The sequence below is a fragment of the Ctenopharyngodon idella genome, chromosome 21 (genome assembly GCF_019924925.1).
Source record: "Ctenopharyngodon idella isolate HZGC_01 chromosome 21, HZGC01, whole genome shotgun sequence".
Lineage (NCBI taxonomy): Eukaryota > Metazoa > Chordata > Actinopteri > Cypriniformes > Xenocyprididae > Ctenopharyngodon > Ctenopharyngodon idella.
In genome coordinates this window covers 30,359,233-30,378,004 of record NC_067240.1, presented here as the reverse complement: position 1 = coordinate 30,378,004, position 18,772 = coordinate 30,359,233, and the positions used below count along the sequence as shown (strand labels likewise).

The following is an 18,772-nucleotide window of genomic DNA, read 5'->3' as shown; positions in this document are numbered from 1 at the left end:
AACGTTCGCTGCACTGCTCCTGGAACGCGCTGATGGACCGCATCTGTGTGCAGTGTGAACGCTCTAATTTCTTAATATGGGCACAGAAAAAAATGCGCACCGCAAACAGAGTATGTGCGAAACAGGCGTTAGTGCGTGTGCGCCATTGCGCACAATGTTTGTATACTTTAACCACCTCGTAGTGGGGATCGCGAGTTACTAGCATTGTTATTTTGTGGGTCGAGGGCTGAAAAGTATGGGAACCCCTGTTTTAAACAACTGAGAAGGTGGTGATCAAATTGCATTTTATAAAAATCACCTGTCAAGTTTATAATAAATATTACATCAGTTTTTGAGAGACAAATTGGACAACTACAGGGAAATATATGAAAAAAATCAGTTAAGAACAGAAATTTATTCAAAATATTCAAATCAGTAATGTCAGAATCAGAATGTGTAGTTTGTGCATTAAAAATGTTCATCAAAACCAATACGTTGAACAATGTTCTCTAACCCAGTGAAGTTTTTCAGTAACTATTTCAAAGGGTTATGATGACCTGGCAATAATTTGCCAGGTCTATGGAAACCCTACTTAGAGGTTGTTCCACATTATTAAGCAAATCACAGTTCTCATGCAATATGGGGAGGAAGAAAGATGTTGAGTTGCAAACAGGTATTTGAAGCTGCTGGTGTCTCTGGAGTCTCAAGAAGCTCTCCATGCTGGCTGGCAGTTGTGTGTAAAAATGCATTTCAGCCACTCCTAACCAAACCTCACAAAGAGAAACATTTACAGTGGGTTTAGAAATACATGATTTTTAAATAGTTTTATTCACTGACTAATGCCGTACTACAATGGATGGTCTAAATGGATGGATTTCTGGATGGTTGGTGAATGGCCACCATGTTCCAACAAGACTGTGACGTCAACGGGGAGCTGGCGGGTGATGATTTGGGCTGGAATATTGGAAAGTGAGATGGAAGGTCCCTTTAGGGTCTCTGAGCATATTAAAATGACTTTTGCAAGATATGTGGAGTTCATAACTGGCCATTTTCAGTTATGGTATAAAAAGGAGGATAGTGCCTTCTGAAATACAATGCACTATGCACTATCCCATGCTGCAAAAAAACACCACAGCAATAAAACTGTTTGAAAATGTATTTCTACACCCACTGTAAATGTTTCTCTTTGTGAGGTTTGGTTAGTGGTGGCTAAAATGCATCTTTACGCACAACTGCCAGCCTGCATGGAGAGCTTCTTGAGACTCCAGAGACACCAGCAGCTTCAAATACCTATTTGCTGCTCAACACTGGCTTTTTTTATAGCTGCCCTTTTAATACAATTAATTTTTTTGACAGGAACTTTCATTAATAAGACTTTATCTGACTGAGTTCTGATGTGCTCTAAATCACAAATCTTATGATAATTCGATAATCTCCATTCAGTTTTCACACAATATTAGTTGTTTTCATGCCTTGTGCACAACATTGGACCATTTCGTACTTTTCATCTTCAGAAAGATCTTTCTTCCTCCCCATATTGCATGAGAACTGTGACTTGATTAATAATGTGGAACAACCTCTAAGTAGGGTTTCCATAGACCTGGCAAATGATTTTGTCTGATATTGATACCAGTTATCTAAAAAGACATGGATAAATAAACAAACAAACATTTTCTTAGAAAAACTAAAATCTGAATGTTTATTGTACTGAAATCTTACTGATATGCCACTTGCATAATAATTTGGAATTCGCAGTGTGTGTGTGTGTGTGTGTGTGTGTATGTGTGTGTATATATATATATATATATATATAATATATATATATATATATATATATATATATATATATATATATATTATATTATACAGGTGCTGGTCATATAATTAGAATATCGTGAAAAAGTTCATTTTTTTATTGTAAATTATTTTAAAAAATGAAACTTTCATATATTCTAGATTCCCTACATGTAAAGTAAAACATTTCAAAAGTTTTTTTTTTTTTTGTAAATTTGTTGATTAGAGCGTACAGCTAATGAAAGTCCAAAATCCAGTATCTCAAAATATTAGAATATTTACATTTGAGTTTCATTAAATGACCATCCCTGCAGTATAAAATCCGGGTATCTTTTGTTTTTTGAAACCACACTAATGGGGAAGACTGCTGACTTGGCAATGGTCCAGGAGACAATCATTGACACCCTCCACAAAGAGAGTAAGTCACAGAAGGTCATTACTGAATGGGGTGGCTGTTTACAGAGTCTATATCAAAGCATATTAAATGCAAAGTTGACTGGAAGGAAGAAATTGGGTAGGCAAAGGTGCACAAGCAACAGGGATGACCGCAAGCTTGACAATACTGTCAAGTAAAGCCGATTCAAACACTTGGGAGAGCTTCACAATGAGTAGAATGAAGCCGGAGTCAGCACATCAAGAGTCACCACACTCAGACATCTTCAGGAAAAGGACTACCAAGCCTTACTTTAAAGAACTTTAACTTTTCTGTTTTGCAAATCCATTTTTTGATTAATTTTAGGAAATATTCTAATATTTTGGACTTTCATGAGCTGTACGCTCTAATCATCAAAATTTAAAAAAAAAAACTTTTGAAATGTTTTACTTTACATGTAGGGAATCTAGAATATATGAAAGTTTCATTTTTAAAAATAATTTATAATAAAAAAATGAACTTTTTGATGATATTCTAATTATATGACCAGCACCTGTATATATATCTCTAAGTTATGCATATGTATTTGTTTTATTTATCATTATTAATTTATCATTGTATTTGTTTTATATTTATATTGTATAGCTGCACGATTAATCGTTAAAAGATTGCAATTCAAACATCCACTTAGTCTTATTCCTAAATGACAATAATTTGCCTGTGTCTATTAAACCTTTGACAAGTACGATCACAACTCATTCAAATCTGTGTTCGCGCTGCCGCTGAGCCAGAAAGAGCAGTTATCATGTATAGGTATGAGTGAGTCATTGAATCATTCATTCAAACTGATTCTTTTCAATAATTCATTCAAATTAATTAAAAAAATTTTTAAATAGACTGCAGCAATTAGCATTTTTGTCAGAAACTCTAGTAAATGACCTTATTTTATTTAGTTGTCTGTTCAGAGAATCATGGGAGAATCGTGATCTTTATTTTATACAAAAAAAAAAAAAAAAAATCATGAATCTCAATTCATCCAGAATCGTGCAGCTCTTATATATTTGTTGTATTATATGATTATTTTGTTTGTGCTTTTTAATTGATTTTAGAATCTTCAAAAGGAGAATGTAATTTAATTTTATTTATTAATTTTTAATTGTTTGTTCTTTTAATTAATTTATTTGTCAGTTATGAATTTTAAATTTAAGTTCATTTGTTTTCTTTGCTTTATTAAAAATATACATAATTTCAATTAATTTTTTTTATTTTTATGAATTAAAAAAATCTTTTTTTTTTCCCCCATGGAGGACTGATTAATAAATTAATTTATTTCAAAGTTTATTAAATGACATTAAAATCTTACAACACTGCATTACAGTATTTTCCGGAAAATAAGTCGCACCTGCATTGTTGAGAAATAAATGTCATTATATTATTATATGCATTAAATATGTTTGTCTCATTTTATTACATTGAGAAATAATGTAAAAATCAGTAAATAAAATGACACATTTACAAACATTACAAACACTATAAACATGTGTTTTAGTTCCCCTCACTCCACAAAAAAATCCTTGAAAGTTAATGGTTTTTAGAACAGGAATGAAAAATAAGTATCAAACATGAATTATTGTGGCGTTTGCTATAAACAACATTCATTATAAAAGCCAAGCCTAAACAAATTTATTTAAAGTGTAACTAAAACTACCAGCATGTGGCCTATACAAATAAACTTGGGCTCATGTACCTCTCTCATTTGGCACTAATCCAAAATGTGCACTTGACATTGTACAAGTCGCTTGGATAAAAAAAAAAAAAAAGGTCCATAAAATACAGTAAATGCATTTGTTAATTGTTCATTTTTAGGAATATTATTGGTTAATTATTAAAATGTAGCAAAATCTTGGACGCTAAATGCTGAGCGTGACTTTATATTAACAACTTGGAACAATTGTCCTAAAGTGCTAAAATGGAAGTTAGCTGTAGATGTTAGTGTGGTTGAGTTTGCTCTTGTCTTGTTTTAGGGCCTCCTCTAATCCCAGCTACTGGGATAGACACTCCACCCCACTCCAGAACCAGCACCTCTTCCCCTTTGGCCCTGCCTGGAGTGGGACCACCTCCTCCTCCTCCACCACCACCACCACCTCCTTCCTCTTCTTCCTCCTCTTCTGCCTCTCTCCACCCTCAGTACACTCTCTCTGAATGTAAGCCACTGCGCTTCTCTCTTCTCAGCTTCAGCAGTGGTGCTTAGAGCTTACTGTCTATATGTGTGTTATAAAGGGGTCGTATCATACTTCTAGTTTAGATGCACTACACAGATATTCCAGCTACTTTGTTTTTCCTGTCCATCTGAAATTGATTTAAATTTAAATCATCAATGCATTTGACATTATAAGTGGCCTTCGGGGAAGAAAGTCTGACCTCTTTAAAGAAAGCAGTTGATAAACTGAGCCTCTTTTCTGTCTGTTGGTGGTGGTTCTGGTCTTGTGTGTTAATCGTGATTAATTGCATCCGAAAGAAAAGTTTGTGTTTACATAATATGTGCGTGTGTACTTTGCATATTTATTTTGTATTTATATACACGTATATATTTAAGAAATATTTACATGTGTATATATATTATTATTATTATTATTATTATTATTTATTTTATTTTTTTTTATCATTTAAATATTTGTAATTATTTGTCAAATTTATAAGCAATTTCTGAGTGAGAATAATTTCAAAGCCATATTTTTTTCATTGTAGAATATCAGGGATACATATTTTTTTCTGAAGGCTGCAGTGACAGACTCTGACCATGTAGTTGTGCTGCTGCTGCATTTTACACTTGGAGCTTATGGGATGAATCTTGTAAATAACAGTTCTGAATAATAAAGAGAATTTGGAGAAAGTTCTCTCAAACACGTGTGGTAAATGTTTAATTAATCAAAGGGAAAGAAGCTACATGTAGTGTTAACAATGTTTCTTTTTTTTCCCCCCTGCACACAGCGCATATGGTTGAACATGTCTTTGTTCTGCCACATACAGACAGTTATGACCCTGAGGCCTATAACCCAGAGTCCCCGGCACTGACCGGCCCAGGCAGAGCTCAGTACCGCCATTTCATCCCTCGCATCCAGACGCAAAGACCCAACCTCATCGGCCTTACCTCTGGTGATGGACAAAACTCACGAGGTATCAGATGTAAACAATCAGTTCCAAACAAGTGACTATATTGCATGAGAATTTTAAATTTATTCATAATGGCAACATCTATTTGAACTTGGTTTCTATGTGTTTTTAGCAGCTAACATAGTAATTCAAACAGAGCCATCTGTCCCGAGTGTGTCAAGCAGCGAGGTGAGGTACATCTCTGAGCAGGAAAACAGGAAGAGGTGTCTGCCGTCTACAGATGGCCCACAGGCCAAAAAACCTTGGATGGACAAGTGAGTAATGAGCGACTCTAACTCTTTTAGATCTTATTTTGCTTTCTTTAAAGAAAGTATATGACCTGTAGTTTTTTATAAATTCATCACATATGTGGTGTGTGAGATATGAACTTTTGAATTTTTATTATTCTACTAAAATTATAATTGTAATCAATAGACCCTTTCCACAGTGTTGCATTATCAGCATCGCAAATCTAGTATGACTGGTAGTGTGTATCTAGTCTGTAAATCTAATTTTGAATATTTTCATTAAAAAAAAAAAAAAAAAAAAAAAAAAAAAAAAAAAAAAAAAATATATATATATATATATATATATATATATATAAAACGTTATACTTTGTGTAATATTACCTTAGCAGTAAATAACAAAAAAAAATTAAAATGAACACTGCTGCTTGAGTGTTTCTAAAACCACGGCTGAGGGAGTGATGGCAAATTTGACATCTTTTTTCTGACTGCTGTAATCATACTCTTTATATTTTTCCCCTTTTTTGGAAAGTTGTGTAAATGCTATCATTGATTTTTTGTCTTTTGCTATTGGACCAAATGGGAATACAAAAATTATATTTGCTGTCGTCTCTCATTCACCGCTATAGAAGTTTACCTAACTATAACGAATTCCGCTTTTGAGAACCACGGAAATGTGAAAAGGGTCTATATACATACATACACACACACACACACACACACATATATATATATATATATATATAATATTAGGGGTGTAACGGTACATGTAATCGTCTTAAACCGTACGGTACATGCGTCACATTTCAGTGCATGCAGTCACACGACAAATAGTCAGTCACAGGCAATCCACACTCGTGCACGGTAATGCAGCGCTGTTTGCTACCAGTACAAAGCGCAGAAGAAGAGACGATTGATCGATAAGTTTACATGTAATCTCTCAACCAGTGTTTCAACTGCGGAAAGATATCAATAAAGCAACTTGAGAATAATATCTCACTTAGCATTATATTTACCTCAGGCATTTAGTGTCGAGACAGCATGTTAGTTCACTAGAGAAATAAACTCTAGAAGGGAGCATTTTGTATTTGCACTATATTAGCTTACATATTCATTATATTTACTTTACCTGTTAGTAATGTCTTGATTATTTAATGTATGTTTAAAGTTAATTCAAAACCTGCCTTATGTGCAAATTACATGTTTTTGTATTTGAGTGTTGATTATTTATCTAGTTTTAAGTCCTAATTTGGACTTAAATGTTGTTAATTGTAAATAACCTTTAAAGTTTTTTTTAAATTCTTTCATTACTCACCCCCATGTCGTTCCAAACCTGCAAGACCTTTGTTCATCTTTGGAACACAAATTAAGATTTTTGATGAAACCCCAGAGCTCTCTGTCCCCTCAAATAGACAGCGATTTAATTACCAATTTTAAGGCCCAGAAAGGTAGTAAAGACATCGTTAAAATAGTCCATGTGACTACAGTGGTTCAACCTTAATTTTCGAGAATACTTTGTGTGTAAAAACAAAACAGAAAACAACTACTTTATTCAACAATTTCTTCTCTTCCCTGTCAGTCTCCTACGCTGTTTACATTGAAGACACAGTGCAGCGCTTCCTTGTTTACGTCCGAACGCCGGCTCAGTATTGGCCGACGCTGCACAATGCGTGTGTGTGGTGCTGATGCAGGAGCCGGCGTTTTGACAAAGAACTTGTAAGCACTGCACTGTCTTTACTACATCAACTGCATAGGAGAATAACGGGGAAGAGAAGAAATTTTTAAATAGAGTAGTTGTTTTTGTTTTGTTTTTGCACATAACAAGTATTCTCGTCGCGAGAGGGTGAGTAATTAATGACAGAATTTTCATTTTTGGGTGAACTAACCCATTAATATTATAATAATGTGTAAGTAAGGGCTATTATCATTGAATTTATTTAAACACAGAGGATATAACACAGTTAAATAATAAAAAAGCAATTTTATGTTTAGTTTTCTCCCCCCTGCTGTACCGAACCCGTACCGTACCGTGACTTCATTACCGAGGTATGTACCAAACTGTCATGTTTTTGTACCGTTACACCCTTAATAAATATATACATATATAATATGCATGCACGCACACACACACATTGTAATAATATAAATTTTGGTTTACTTTTATAAATGTAATCAATTATGGATGATTATGATAATTTTTACCTTTAATCAATAATTTATGTATTGTTAAGTGTTTATTAATAATTATTAATCATTATTCATTTTAATTACATTATTTTTAGTGTCTATTAATTAATATTGATATCTTGGAACACAAAGGAAACTCCAGTGATACAGGTAGATGTCCTGATTGAGATGTGTAATGGGTCTTTTCTGTTTTACAGGCAAAATTTCAATAACCAGCATAAACCTACCTTCCCGAAAAAGAATCATTACGTCAACACCAAACTAGAGGTCCGCAAAATCCCCCGGGAGCTCAACAACATCACCAAACTCAATGAGCACTTCAGCAAGTTTGGAACCATAGTCAACATTCAGGTAAACATTCTGTATAGATTAGATTATGAACTAAATATTTGCTCTACATGTCTTTTTTTATATTTATGAGCTTTTGGTCATGTAACGATTTTGTTATATAGGTATATTTAATGTAGTTGTAGAGATTGTGCTGATTATGAAGTAAAACTGCATCCTCTATTGTCATTTCCACAGGTGGTGTTTGGGGGCGACCCAGAGGCGGCATTAATCCAATATACAGCTAATGACGAGGCTCGGAGGGCCATCTCCAGCACAGAAGCTGTTCTGAATAACCGCTTCATCAGAGTCTACTGGCATAGAGAGTCCGCATCCAACACACAGGAGCAGGGACCCAGTCAGAACACAAACCCTGGCCAACAACAGCCCCCAACACACAAGGTCTGGAAGGAGTGTATTATGCTATTGATACCCACTGATGGATTATCATATTCAGAGAATTAAAACTGCAATGCACAATGCATTATATTCCTACGCTATTTCATTGTGTTGCTTTTCTAAAATTTGGAGAATGAGCTCTTACCGTCCAGCCCTACTATTGATAGTTCTCTTTTTCCCCATAGAAAAGTTTGTGTCAGCTTTACAGTTTTAAGAGATTGTTCACTCAAAAATGATTGATGATATCCTTACCGTGACTGTTCATCCATGGATGAGACTTTGTTTGTCATTTGTCTACATACTTTGACCGAATTTTGTTTTGTGTGCAGGTCATTAATAAGCAGCACCCTGCAGGATCTTACGTGCTGAATAAGAACTTCCCCAAACACCAGACTGCCACAGGACCCACGGGCATCATAGGCAGCACTGAACCTACCAGCCCGAGCCAAGAACCATCAGTGGTAAATAAAATACATAAATGTTTGCACACATCTATTCAGAGAGAATATATATGATATATGTGATATGGCTCTATATTTCAGTTGAATTAACATATAAAGTTATGAAACTTCACTTTGCCCTTAGCCAAATCGATTTGCTCTGGAACAAGTAATAGATTAATAAGAGCAAAGATTGTTGCATTTTGATATACATAAAACAAATTATATTTCATGTTGAAACACTGTCTAAATACACCGATCAGGCATAACATTATGAGCACTGACAGGTGAAGTGAATAACACTGATTATCTCTTTATCACGGCACCTGTTAGTGGGTGGGATATATTAGGCAGCAAGTGAACATTTTGTCCTCAAAGTTGATGTGTTAGAAGCAGGAAAAATGGGCAAGTGTAAGGATTTGAGCGAGTTTGACAAGAGCCAAATTGTGATGGCTAGACGACTGGGTCGGAGCATCTCCAAAACTGCAGCTCTTGTGGGGTGTTCGTGGTCTGCAGTGGTCCGTATCTATCCAAAGTGGTCCAAGGAAGGAACAGTGGTGAACCGGCGACAGGGTCATGGGCGGCCAAGGCTCATTGATGCACTTGGGGAGCAAAGGCTAGCCCGTGTGGTCCGATCCAACAGACGAGCTACTGTAGCTCAAATTGCTCAAGAAGTTAATGCTGGTTCTGATAGAAAGGTGTCAGAATACAAAGTACATCGCAGTTTGTTGCGTATGGGGCTGCAGAGCCGCAGACCAGTCAGGGTGGCCCATGCTAACCCCTGTCCACCGCCAGTGGGCACTTGAGCATCAGAACTGGACCACGAAGCAATGGAAGAAGGTGGCCTGGTCTGATGAATCACATCACGTGGATGGCCGGGTGCGTGTGCGTCGCTTACCAGCTTTGCATCCCAGGAATAAATTGCGGTTTAAATAAAACAGAAAACAGCAACAAAAAAATGCAGCCTTAGTGAGCACACGAGACATCTTTCAAAAATATTTGAAAAGCTCCCAAACTTTTAACTGTTTGTATGAGTGTGATATATGTTCAAAATCAACAATTGTTTGAATTTCTCTGTTAAACAAGGGTTTGACGCCACCTTCCAGTTTGCCGAAGGGTCCGTTCTCACGCACGGTGTTGAAAACCGCATCAAAGTCATTAGGAAAAACGGGCAAAGTGCTGGAAGCTCAGGAGGTTCTGAAAAAGAAGCAGGTGAGTGTTTCCTTTCTCCTCCTCACCTCTGTAAGCCGATAGCAGCAGATCCACCTACTAGGATTGCACTGTCTGGAATGTACTTATGAGTGAGCTAACATGACCTCTGACCTCTGGCCTTCAGGAGGCGTTGAAACTGCAGCAAGACATGAGGAAGAAGAAACAAGAAATGCTTGAAAAACAGATCGAATGTCAGAAGGTATCAAGGATTATTTTTATTTAATTTTTTTATATTTTATTTTCAGATATTTTTATTTTTATACATTTATCTCATATTTACTGTGTACAATTAGCATTACCTGCTCTTTATTTGAAAAACATATGATTCCCAGTGTGCACAAGCTTGCCAGATTACAAAGAAAAAAAGAAGAAGAGAGTAATTGGTCGATTATTTTGCCGATTAATCGAGTAATCTGAATTTTTTTCTTTTTTGTGGTAATAAAAATAGACCTAAGTGAACAATAGCCTTTAAAATGACTTAATTCAAGGAATAACAATGAGGCTATAATAATTGGTTCAAATAAAGTATCAAAAGCAAGTAATCGTATGGTTTTATTGAACAACACTGTTGAAATACATAATGTAATATACATATAATATAATCAACTTATGTACATTACTTATAACAAATGCCTGCAGAGGGAGCCAACATACTGGTGATTGTTGTTACACTTTACAGCAAGGTCGAATTGTTGTTTAAATCCTTTCTTTAACCTTGTTTAAAACGCTCTGAGACTCTGGAACAAACATGTAACCTGCACACTTGTAATTAAAGCGTCGCGCTTCACTCTGAAACCTGCAGTGCATATATATTTAATTGAATCACAGCCCTTGTGATTTCACAGTAGCACCATGCTATGATTTTTAAATGGTTTTAATATATCGTGCAGCCTTAGAAAACGGACTACAGTTCATGGGTGCTCATCCGTGAAATGCACCATTTCTGGTATTTTGCCGGTTAATCTGCACAGGTAAATTGCAATCAAAGTTTTTTTTTTTTTGTAAATCGAGCATTTGAATTTAAATGAGGAATCGTGACAGCCCCAAAATAATTGTGCTTGTCCTGATTTAGTCTTGGTTGAATGAAGATGATATAAGAAGTGTATAATACAACTAGTGGTTTCGTACATGCAGTTTAATGTAACACTAAACCTGAACTGCCTTCTGCAGGTGCTGATAAACCGCCTGGAAAAGAACAGAGGGATGAAGCCAGAGGAGAGGGCGAACATCATGAAGACTCTTAAAGAACTGACAGAAAAGATCTCTCAGCTGAAGAACGAGATCAGCCCGACTGCACAAGCTACTGCCAACATGACACAATCAAAGTCAAAAACAGACGTAAGACAATTCATATATACCTGGTGTTATTGCTACAAGTAGCTTCTAGTAGCACAGCACAGATTGTAGTCTACAAGATCTAATTTTTGTTTAAAAGTTAGAATCTATAGTTACATAGATTGACAACTTTGGTTTAAAAGATCATATTGAATTTAAGTATAACTGTCTTTTTTTCACGTCAAGGCACAGAAAGAGTTGCTTGATGCAGAGTTGGACTTCCATAAGAAGTTGACGTCAGGAGAAGACACAACAGACCTGAAGAGAAGGTTGGGTCAGTTGCAGGTGGAGGTAAGTGGCCACTTTCTGTCACTGTGACCTGTACATCTGATAGGGGTTTTTCAGTGTCTGATGCCAATATACAGAGAGAGGGTTAATTAAACATTTTTTTTTTTTTTTTATTAAAACAAAGTAATTATCGCTAAAAGAAAATAAAGCCTATTTTATTACCATTAAGATTTTTTTGAATTGCAACACTGTTTTTATGATAATTAAAGGATTAGTTCACTTCAGAATTAAAATTTCTTGATAATTTACTCACCCCCATATCATCCAAGATGTTTGTCTTTCTTTCTTCTGTCAAAAAAAAAAAAATTAAGGTTTTTGAGGAAAACATTCCAGGATTTTTCTCCATATAGTGGACTTCACTGGGGTTCAACGGGTTGAAGGTCCAAATTGCAGTTTCAGTGCAGCTTCAAAGAGCTCTACACGATCCCAGATGTGGAATAAGGGTCTTATCTCGTTTTATCTTTTTTTTTTTTTTTTTTTTTTGAAAAGGGCATTTGTCTTTGCACATTCGTTTTGTAAACACTGGGTCAGTACTTCTGCCTATGTCACAAGTGACCTTTCCAACGTGATTACGTAATGCGTGAGGTCTTGGACCTGCATCGCAGAATAGTGCAAGACGAGCATTTGTGGTTAAAAAGTATACAAATTTTTATTTATTTTTTTTTTTAAATGACCGATCGTTTCGCTAGACAAGACCCTTATTCCTCGTCTGGGATCGTGTAGAGCTCTTTGAAGCTGCACTGAAACTGCAATTTGGACCTTCAACCTGTTGAACCCCAGTGAAGTCCACTATATGGAGAAAAATCCTGGAATGTTTTTCTCAAAAACTTTAATTTCTTTTTGACTGAAGAAAGAAAGACATAAATATCTTGGATGACATGGGGGTGAGTAAATTATCTGGAAATTTTCATTCTGCAGTGAACTAATCCTTTAAGTACCTCAATCTTTTTTACATTGTTATTACTATTATCCCTGTAGTTGTTTTTTTTTTTTTTTTTTTAAGTCATTCTTTAAATTATATTTTACAAAGAAATATTGGATGTATGCAGTAATCACAATCTAATGTGAATCATGATTGACAGTAATTAGAACTACATTTTAAAATATCCAGACACATTACAGTAATTTAGGAGAATTTAGGTGGTAATGAAAATATACAAAATATAAAATACATATAAAAGTACATATGCAATAAAATATAATAATAAAAATAATACATATACAATAAAATATAAAATAATAAAATATAAAGTACATATAAAATATAAAAAAAAATGTACATTTAAATTAATTTATTCTTTTGAATTTGGAGTTACAGTAATATTATTTATGATTTTGTGGTACCAAAAATGTCCCTATTACCTGACAGTTATCTCTGAAGTAGCAATACATGTGTGGCCCAAATGTGTTAGCAACCTAAAAAAGGACCATGTCTTTGCCAAACAGTGGCAGATGGGCGATTATTTAGGAAACCCGTTTTAAAATATTAAATATTTTTGTAATTTGCTTGGTGCCACATAAAACCATTTTATATATTATACTTATTTTCAGCTTTTTTTTTTTTCTTCTTTTACTGAAGCAAAAGACACCGTTGTACCCAACCAGAACCAGCATAATCCATTTCATCCAAACACAATCTCACACTTAGCCCTTACATTAGCGCTCCTAAAACAAGAGAGACAACAGAAACATCACGGCTGGCACTGGGCTTAAATTAGCTGGTGTGAAATATGCATGTCATTACACTTCATCTCCTGCACATTTAACTCTGAGCACTTCCCACACCCCAAGGACCAGTCCCAAAACAACACACACCCCTCTCCTCACGCTGATGCTTTTCATTCCATTAAAGTTTGAGCAGCTCCCATGTAGATAGAGGGAAGACAATCAATGGAAGAGAGCGAAAGGAAGAAACTACACTGGCTGAAAGAGTTGTTTGTTCAGGGCGTGAAAGAGAAATGATCAGCATTTGGTGTGGCTTTTGTCACTCTTTGGCTTTTCATTTTTAATCTGCAGTCAGGTTAAAGGTTAGGCAAGTTTTAAAGTCTAGTACTTTTTGAAAGTTTAGAAGAGCTGACTATTCCCATACTTCCATATATGTGTGTGTGTTATATTTTATTATATCATTTATATATTATTATACATAAAAATATGTATTATTTTATTATTCTTTGCATTATAAGTTAATATTGTTCACGCATCCTCTGGATTAAAATCACGCAGGCAACACGGCTGGGACTGATACCGGCGGGGCGTGGCAAACCACCAGCAGCACCAACTCGAGGCAGAGGGAGGGGCCGAGGGCGGAGCCTCAGGGGGCGTGGTGGAGGCAATCACATGGTGGTAGACCACCGGCCTCGAGCCATCACTATTATTGGCTTCACACAGGAAGAGAAGGAGGAACTCATGCCGCATTTCGTGGTAAGACTTGAGTGTCTGTCTGTCAATCAATCATTTATCTACCTGTCTGTCATCTATCTGTCTGTCGTCTATCTTCTATATGTCTGTCTGTCTGTCTTCTATCTATTAGGGCTGGGCAAAAAAAAAAATCAATTTTTCGTCTGTCTGTCAGTCAATCATCTATCTATATGTCTATCTATCTATCTATCTGTCTGTCTGTCTGTCTCTAATATGTTAGTACCTAATTTATGATCAATCCATATGACTTCTATAGAAATTTGGCGAGATCGAGGAGCTCCGTGACCATGATGCTACCAGTGTTGTGATGACCTTCAAAACCCGCAGTGAAGCAGAAAACGTATTGTCTTTTTAGTTCTTCCGTTTTTTGGTTTAAATTTGAGATTTATTTTAAGAGGTTATTAAACTTCAACCACACTAAATCATCTCTGTTTTTCAGGCTGCAAACCAAGGGGCGAAGTTCAAAGGTCGAATTCTACAGATCTCATGGTACAAACCTAAAACTCCATCTGTGTCCAATGAACCAGAAGAGGAAGAGTCAAAGGAAGAGGTCAACGCTGCAGGAATCCATGTAATGACGGTAATTGCACAAAAAGATACACATAATTATATAGTGTTTAAAGGGTTAAAGGTGCAGTATGTATGATTTCTGTCCGCTAGAGGTCGCTAGAGGCCTATTCAAAACAAAGGCGTAGCTTGATGACGGCAAGTTTGTGCGTGGAATCTTGGGACATGTGGTCTTCACCTCAACAGACGGTGCAAAAGAATAGGGATAGGACTTGGGAAGAAATCATGTTCATGGATGCGATTATTAACGTTATTGTAGTATGAAGCAGTGCAGGACCGAGTGTTGTGGGAGCTGAACGAGGCCGCTGGAGCGATTGTGCAACACACGCCTCACAAACAGCGGAACTTTTATTATGCCACAGTCGCCGGCGCTGCTTCCGCTTTTCAGGTCATGAGTATGAGGTCACGCAGCTCTGTTTATCATATTAGATACATTTGAGTGTGTTGAAAATGATGTTATAGCGCTACTCTGTGCGTTCACTCGGCATGACGCAATTGACAGGCGACTCCTCACATGTCCCGGAGCCTTGGTTAAAATTGCAATTTTCTCACGATTTACAAATAGTTGGAAACAATTGGGACATTGTAAGTACTCAAGTGAACAAAATATATAACACTGGCCTAGTGGTTTTTGGATATTTTACTGCAGAAATCTTACATATTGCACCTTTAATGGTGAATTAACCAAAATGTAATTTCTGTCATTAATTACTCACCCTCATGTCGCTCCACACCTGTAAGACCTTCGTTCATCTTCGGAACACAAATTAAGACATTTTTGATAAAATCCGATAGCTTAGTGAGGCCTCTATTGACAGAAAGGTACTGAAGACATATTTACAACCATTCATGCTACTACATGAATCTGTGGTTCGAAGCGTGTATCAAACTGCCAAAGTCACGTGATTTCAGTAAACGAGGCTTTGGTACGTCATAAGTGTTTCGAAACGTTTCAAAATTTAAATGGTTCACGTGATTTTGGCAGTTTGATACGCGCTCCGAACCACTGATTCAAAACAAAAGATTCATAAAGCTTCAAAGTTTCATGAAGCAGTGTTTTGAAATCGCCCATCACTAGGTATTGTTGAATAAACTCGTTCTTGTCACTTCATAACATTGAAGTTGAACCACTGTACTCACATGAACTGTTTTAAATATGTCTTTAGTAGCTTTCTGGGCATTGAAAGTGTAAATTAACTTACTTAACTTAGGCCCCCCTGAGCCATCAGATTTTATCATAAATATCTTAATTTGTGTTCCAAAGATGAACGAAGGTCTTGCGGGTGTGGAACGACATGAAGGTGAGTTATAAATGACAGAAATTTCATTTCTGGGTAAACTAACCATTTAATTATATAATAACAGTGTTTGCCAAGTCAAGCAAAAGCTTACTCACATTATTTTTCACATACTTTTCCCCCCCTTAAAATGTATAAAGGTTTTTCAAAGCCTTATGAAACCAACATGAATATTAAATTTCTAAAAACTTGACTTTTAAGCTTATTAAATTGTTAAATTATGTTGATCTTTTCTCATACTTTCTAGGAGCCAGTCAGCCCCTTTCTGCTTCCAGAGGAAGAGGAAGAAGATGACGACGAAGAAGATGAATATGAGAGCCGCTCATGGAGGCGATGAGGAAGGGGAAATGACACCACTTTTTGTTCAAGGACTCTCATTTTTAGTTTTTGTTTGTGAAGGCTAATTTAAGTATATTTGATTGAAAGACGGTTTTCAGTATTTTGAGACATGGAGAAACGAAAGGCAAACTGTGTTCTCTGTATAGGAGAATATATGAAAATGTGTGACGTCTGTGGAGACTTGCAGTGTTTCTGTCACTCTGAAATTTCTGCTTTATGTATCAAACTCTCACTTCTGCTGAGATTGAATGCAAAATGTTTCAGCTGGGAAACATTTTGTTTCACTGTGCATGAGCAGATATCAGTAACTCACAACATTTGTGACTACTGTGAATTTTTATTTTTAAGTACCTAAATTGTTCACCCATTTTTTTCCCCCCAGTTTAATATATGATTTAACATGAAACTTCATCTGCACTTTGTGCCACTTTGGTAGAAATTCTCCCGATGGATGCACTCTTTTGGCATCGTTCCCATTAAAGGCATCTCTTTCCTTTGTGAAGAAACGAAATGCCATCATGATGTCAAACAAAACACTTTTGTAACCGTTTAGGCAATATATATCCCCAGGTGGATTTTTCCTTCTCAATATTAATGTGCCACTTCCTGTAAATATGGACTCTATAGAAGATATATGTGGCACACTTCATTTTGGTCAGTGTGTCAGACTGTTCATATTTATTTCTCACATCTAGGTGATGTTCCAAAACCAAAAAGAGCTTTGGATGAGGGTCAGAGAAAATTATTATTGTTAATTGAGTTAAAATATGAACAGAGGTGTTGTGAATGTATTCAAAATTGATTTACACTTCATTTACGCCTTATATCGTCAGTGTACAGCTGATGTTTTATGAGATTTGTGGCTTTTTCCCCCCTTTTTTGTGTATATTTTGTAAATGGTTGCAGTAGTAATGACTGTTCACTTCATTATTTTAGTCTGTCGAATGAATGAATCGTTAAACGGATCACATTCATAACTCTTAGAGGCTTATTTAAGTGAGCGTATGACTTAAAACCAGTCTTATATAATTTCACCATGCTTTAAAGAATCTGTTTTATTGTTTTTTTTGTTTTGTTTTTTGACACTCCACTCATTTCAAAAGCCTGGTCCTGCAGAAATGGGTCAAAAACACACCCGTTTCTGTAACCTTAAATATTATCCAATAGCATGCTGGCATATGTGTGCGTGTGTTCATTTGGGGAAAAAAAGAAAATATATGTATGTATGCATATATATTTTTTTAATATTCATATTTACATACTTTGCTAAAAACAAGATATAAGTTTATAGTTCCTTTTCATGAAGGACCAGTGTAAAACTTTCCTATGTATACTGTTGATGTGACAGTTAATAGCACGTTACTTCGCCATTTGAATTCAGTGATATACCTGTATGCCCTGCTCTTCCCCATCGATTGTACAAATTCTTCTCATAATCTCCACAATGATTTCTCAATAACTTGGTTGCTCATTTAAGGTCTGGCAGGTCTTAATGTTGGTTTTGTACATGAGTCTAGTAGAAGGACTCGGGACTGTGTGTGAATTTAAAGAATGGATTTTGCTCATTTGTACAACCGTTTTACTACACCACATTAGTACAAAGTCATGCATTTAGCGTAAATAGATTTTGACTTTATTACTGTTTATAAATTTAAATATCTATGGATGTATTTTTCAGTTTTTTGTTTGTAAAATGGATTTCTAACAGTTGCATGTTTGCTAATCAATAAAGATAATGGAATGGGGGTGAGCAAGAAGAATATCAAGAAAAAAAAAAAAGATGCAGTTTCAATTGGACAAAAGTAAAATGATTTGCAACAAAGAAAAAAAGGAAAAAGAAGTATCAGCAAAAAAGACAGAGAGAAAAGGAAGAAAAAAAAATCATGATCCATTCCAAGAATTATTCCCCTCTGAAACAGTTGTTTTGTGTTTTCATTTCTTCTGAGTGATTGATTGTGCTGCATAATCAAAAAACTTATATGAATATTGTATTTAGTGTTTCTATGAAACAGTAAGATGTTACCATTGGAACTCTTAATATTTTTTTTTTTAATAATGATGTGACACTTGAGCTGCAACTTCAACGCTGCGTCTTGTTGACACTATGGAGAATTCAATACCCATTATGCCATGGGTGTCCAACCAAAGCCACTGGAAGGCAAGCCTGCAACCTTTAGCCAAAAAAGCGTAACGGCTAATGCTCACGCTCTGGCTCTGGCTGTACGCATAGGCGGTACGCAGGGAAGGAGTTTTGAACGGCGGGCACTGATGTCACTGCCATTACACGATAGGCTGAGAGGTGCTGCACATGATTAAGTTAGCCGTTGCGCTTTTTCCAGTGGTAAGAAATACTTTTATCTCCCTATAATATACAATCTCTGGTCCAACCCTGCTCCTGGAGAGTTACCCTCCTGCAGA

At 35.9% G+C, this 18,772-nt stretch overlaps 1 protein-coding gene across 9 annotated transcripts in view; it reads left to right on the top strand.

The window, feature by feature from the left end:
- The window catches only part of LOC127503891 (RNA-binding protein 27-like), a 30,583-nt gene extending 12,313 nt beyond the window's left edge, over nucleotides 1-18,270 (top strand). Inside the window, exons 8-22 of one of the 9 annotated variants that reach the window (XM_051878078.1) lie at nucleotides 4,171-4,350; nucleotides 5,138-5,323; nucleotides 5,433-5,574; nucleotides 7,537-7,590; nucleotides 7,929-8,082; nucleotides 8,257-8,460; nucleotides 8,787-8,918; nucleotides 9,984-10,109; nucleotides 10,234-10,308; nucleotides 11,280-11,447; nucleotides 11,631-11,735; nucleotides 13,956-14,153; nucleotides 14,407-14,490; nucleotides 14,590-14,721; nucleotides 16,263-18,270. In XM_051878078.1, coding sequence (XP_051734038.1) covers nucleotides 4,171-4,350; nucleotides 5,138-5,323; nucleotides 5,433-5,574; nucleotides 7,537-7,590; nucleotides 7,929-8,082; nucleotides 8,257-8,460; nucleotides 8,787-8,918; nucleotides 9,984-10,109; nucleotides 10,234-10,308; nucleotides 11,280-11,447; nucleotides 11,631-11,735; nucleotides 13,956-14,153; nucleotides 14,407-14,490; nucleotides 14,590-14,721; nucleotides 16,263-16,352 — 2,030 coding nt within the window. In that variant the 3' untranslated portion in view covers nucleotides 16,353-18,270. Of the gene's footprint in view, nucleotides 1-4,170; nucleotides 4,351-5,137; nucleotides 5,324-5,432; nucleotides 5,575-7,536; nucleotides 7,591-7,928; nucleotides 8,083-8,256; nucleotides 8,461-8,786; nucleotides 8,919-9,983; nucleotides 10,110-10,233; nucleotides 10,309-11,279; nucleotides 11,448-11,630; nucleotides 11,736-13,955; nucleotides 14,154-14,406; nucleotides 14,491-14,589; nucleotides 14,731-16,262 lie in introns of all 9 variants that reach the window. The other 8 variants (XM_051878077.1, XM_051878076.1, XM_051878079.1 and 5 more) reach the window with 8 other exon arrangements.
- Nucleotides 18,271-18,772: the final 502 nt, after the last annotated feature.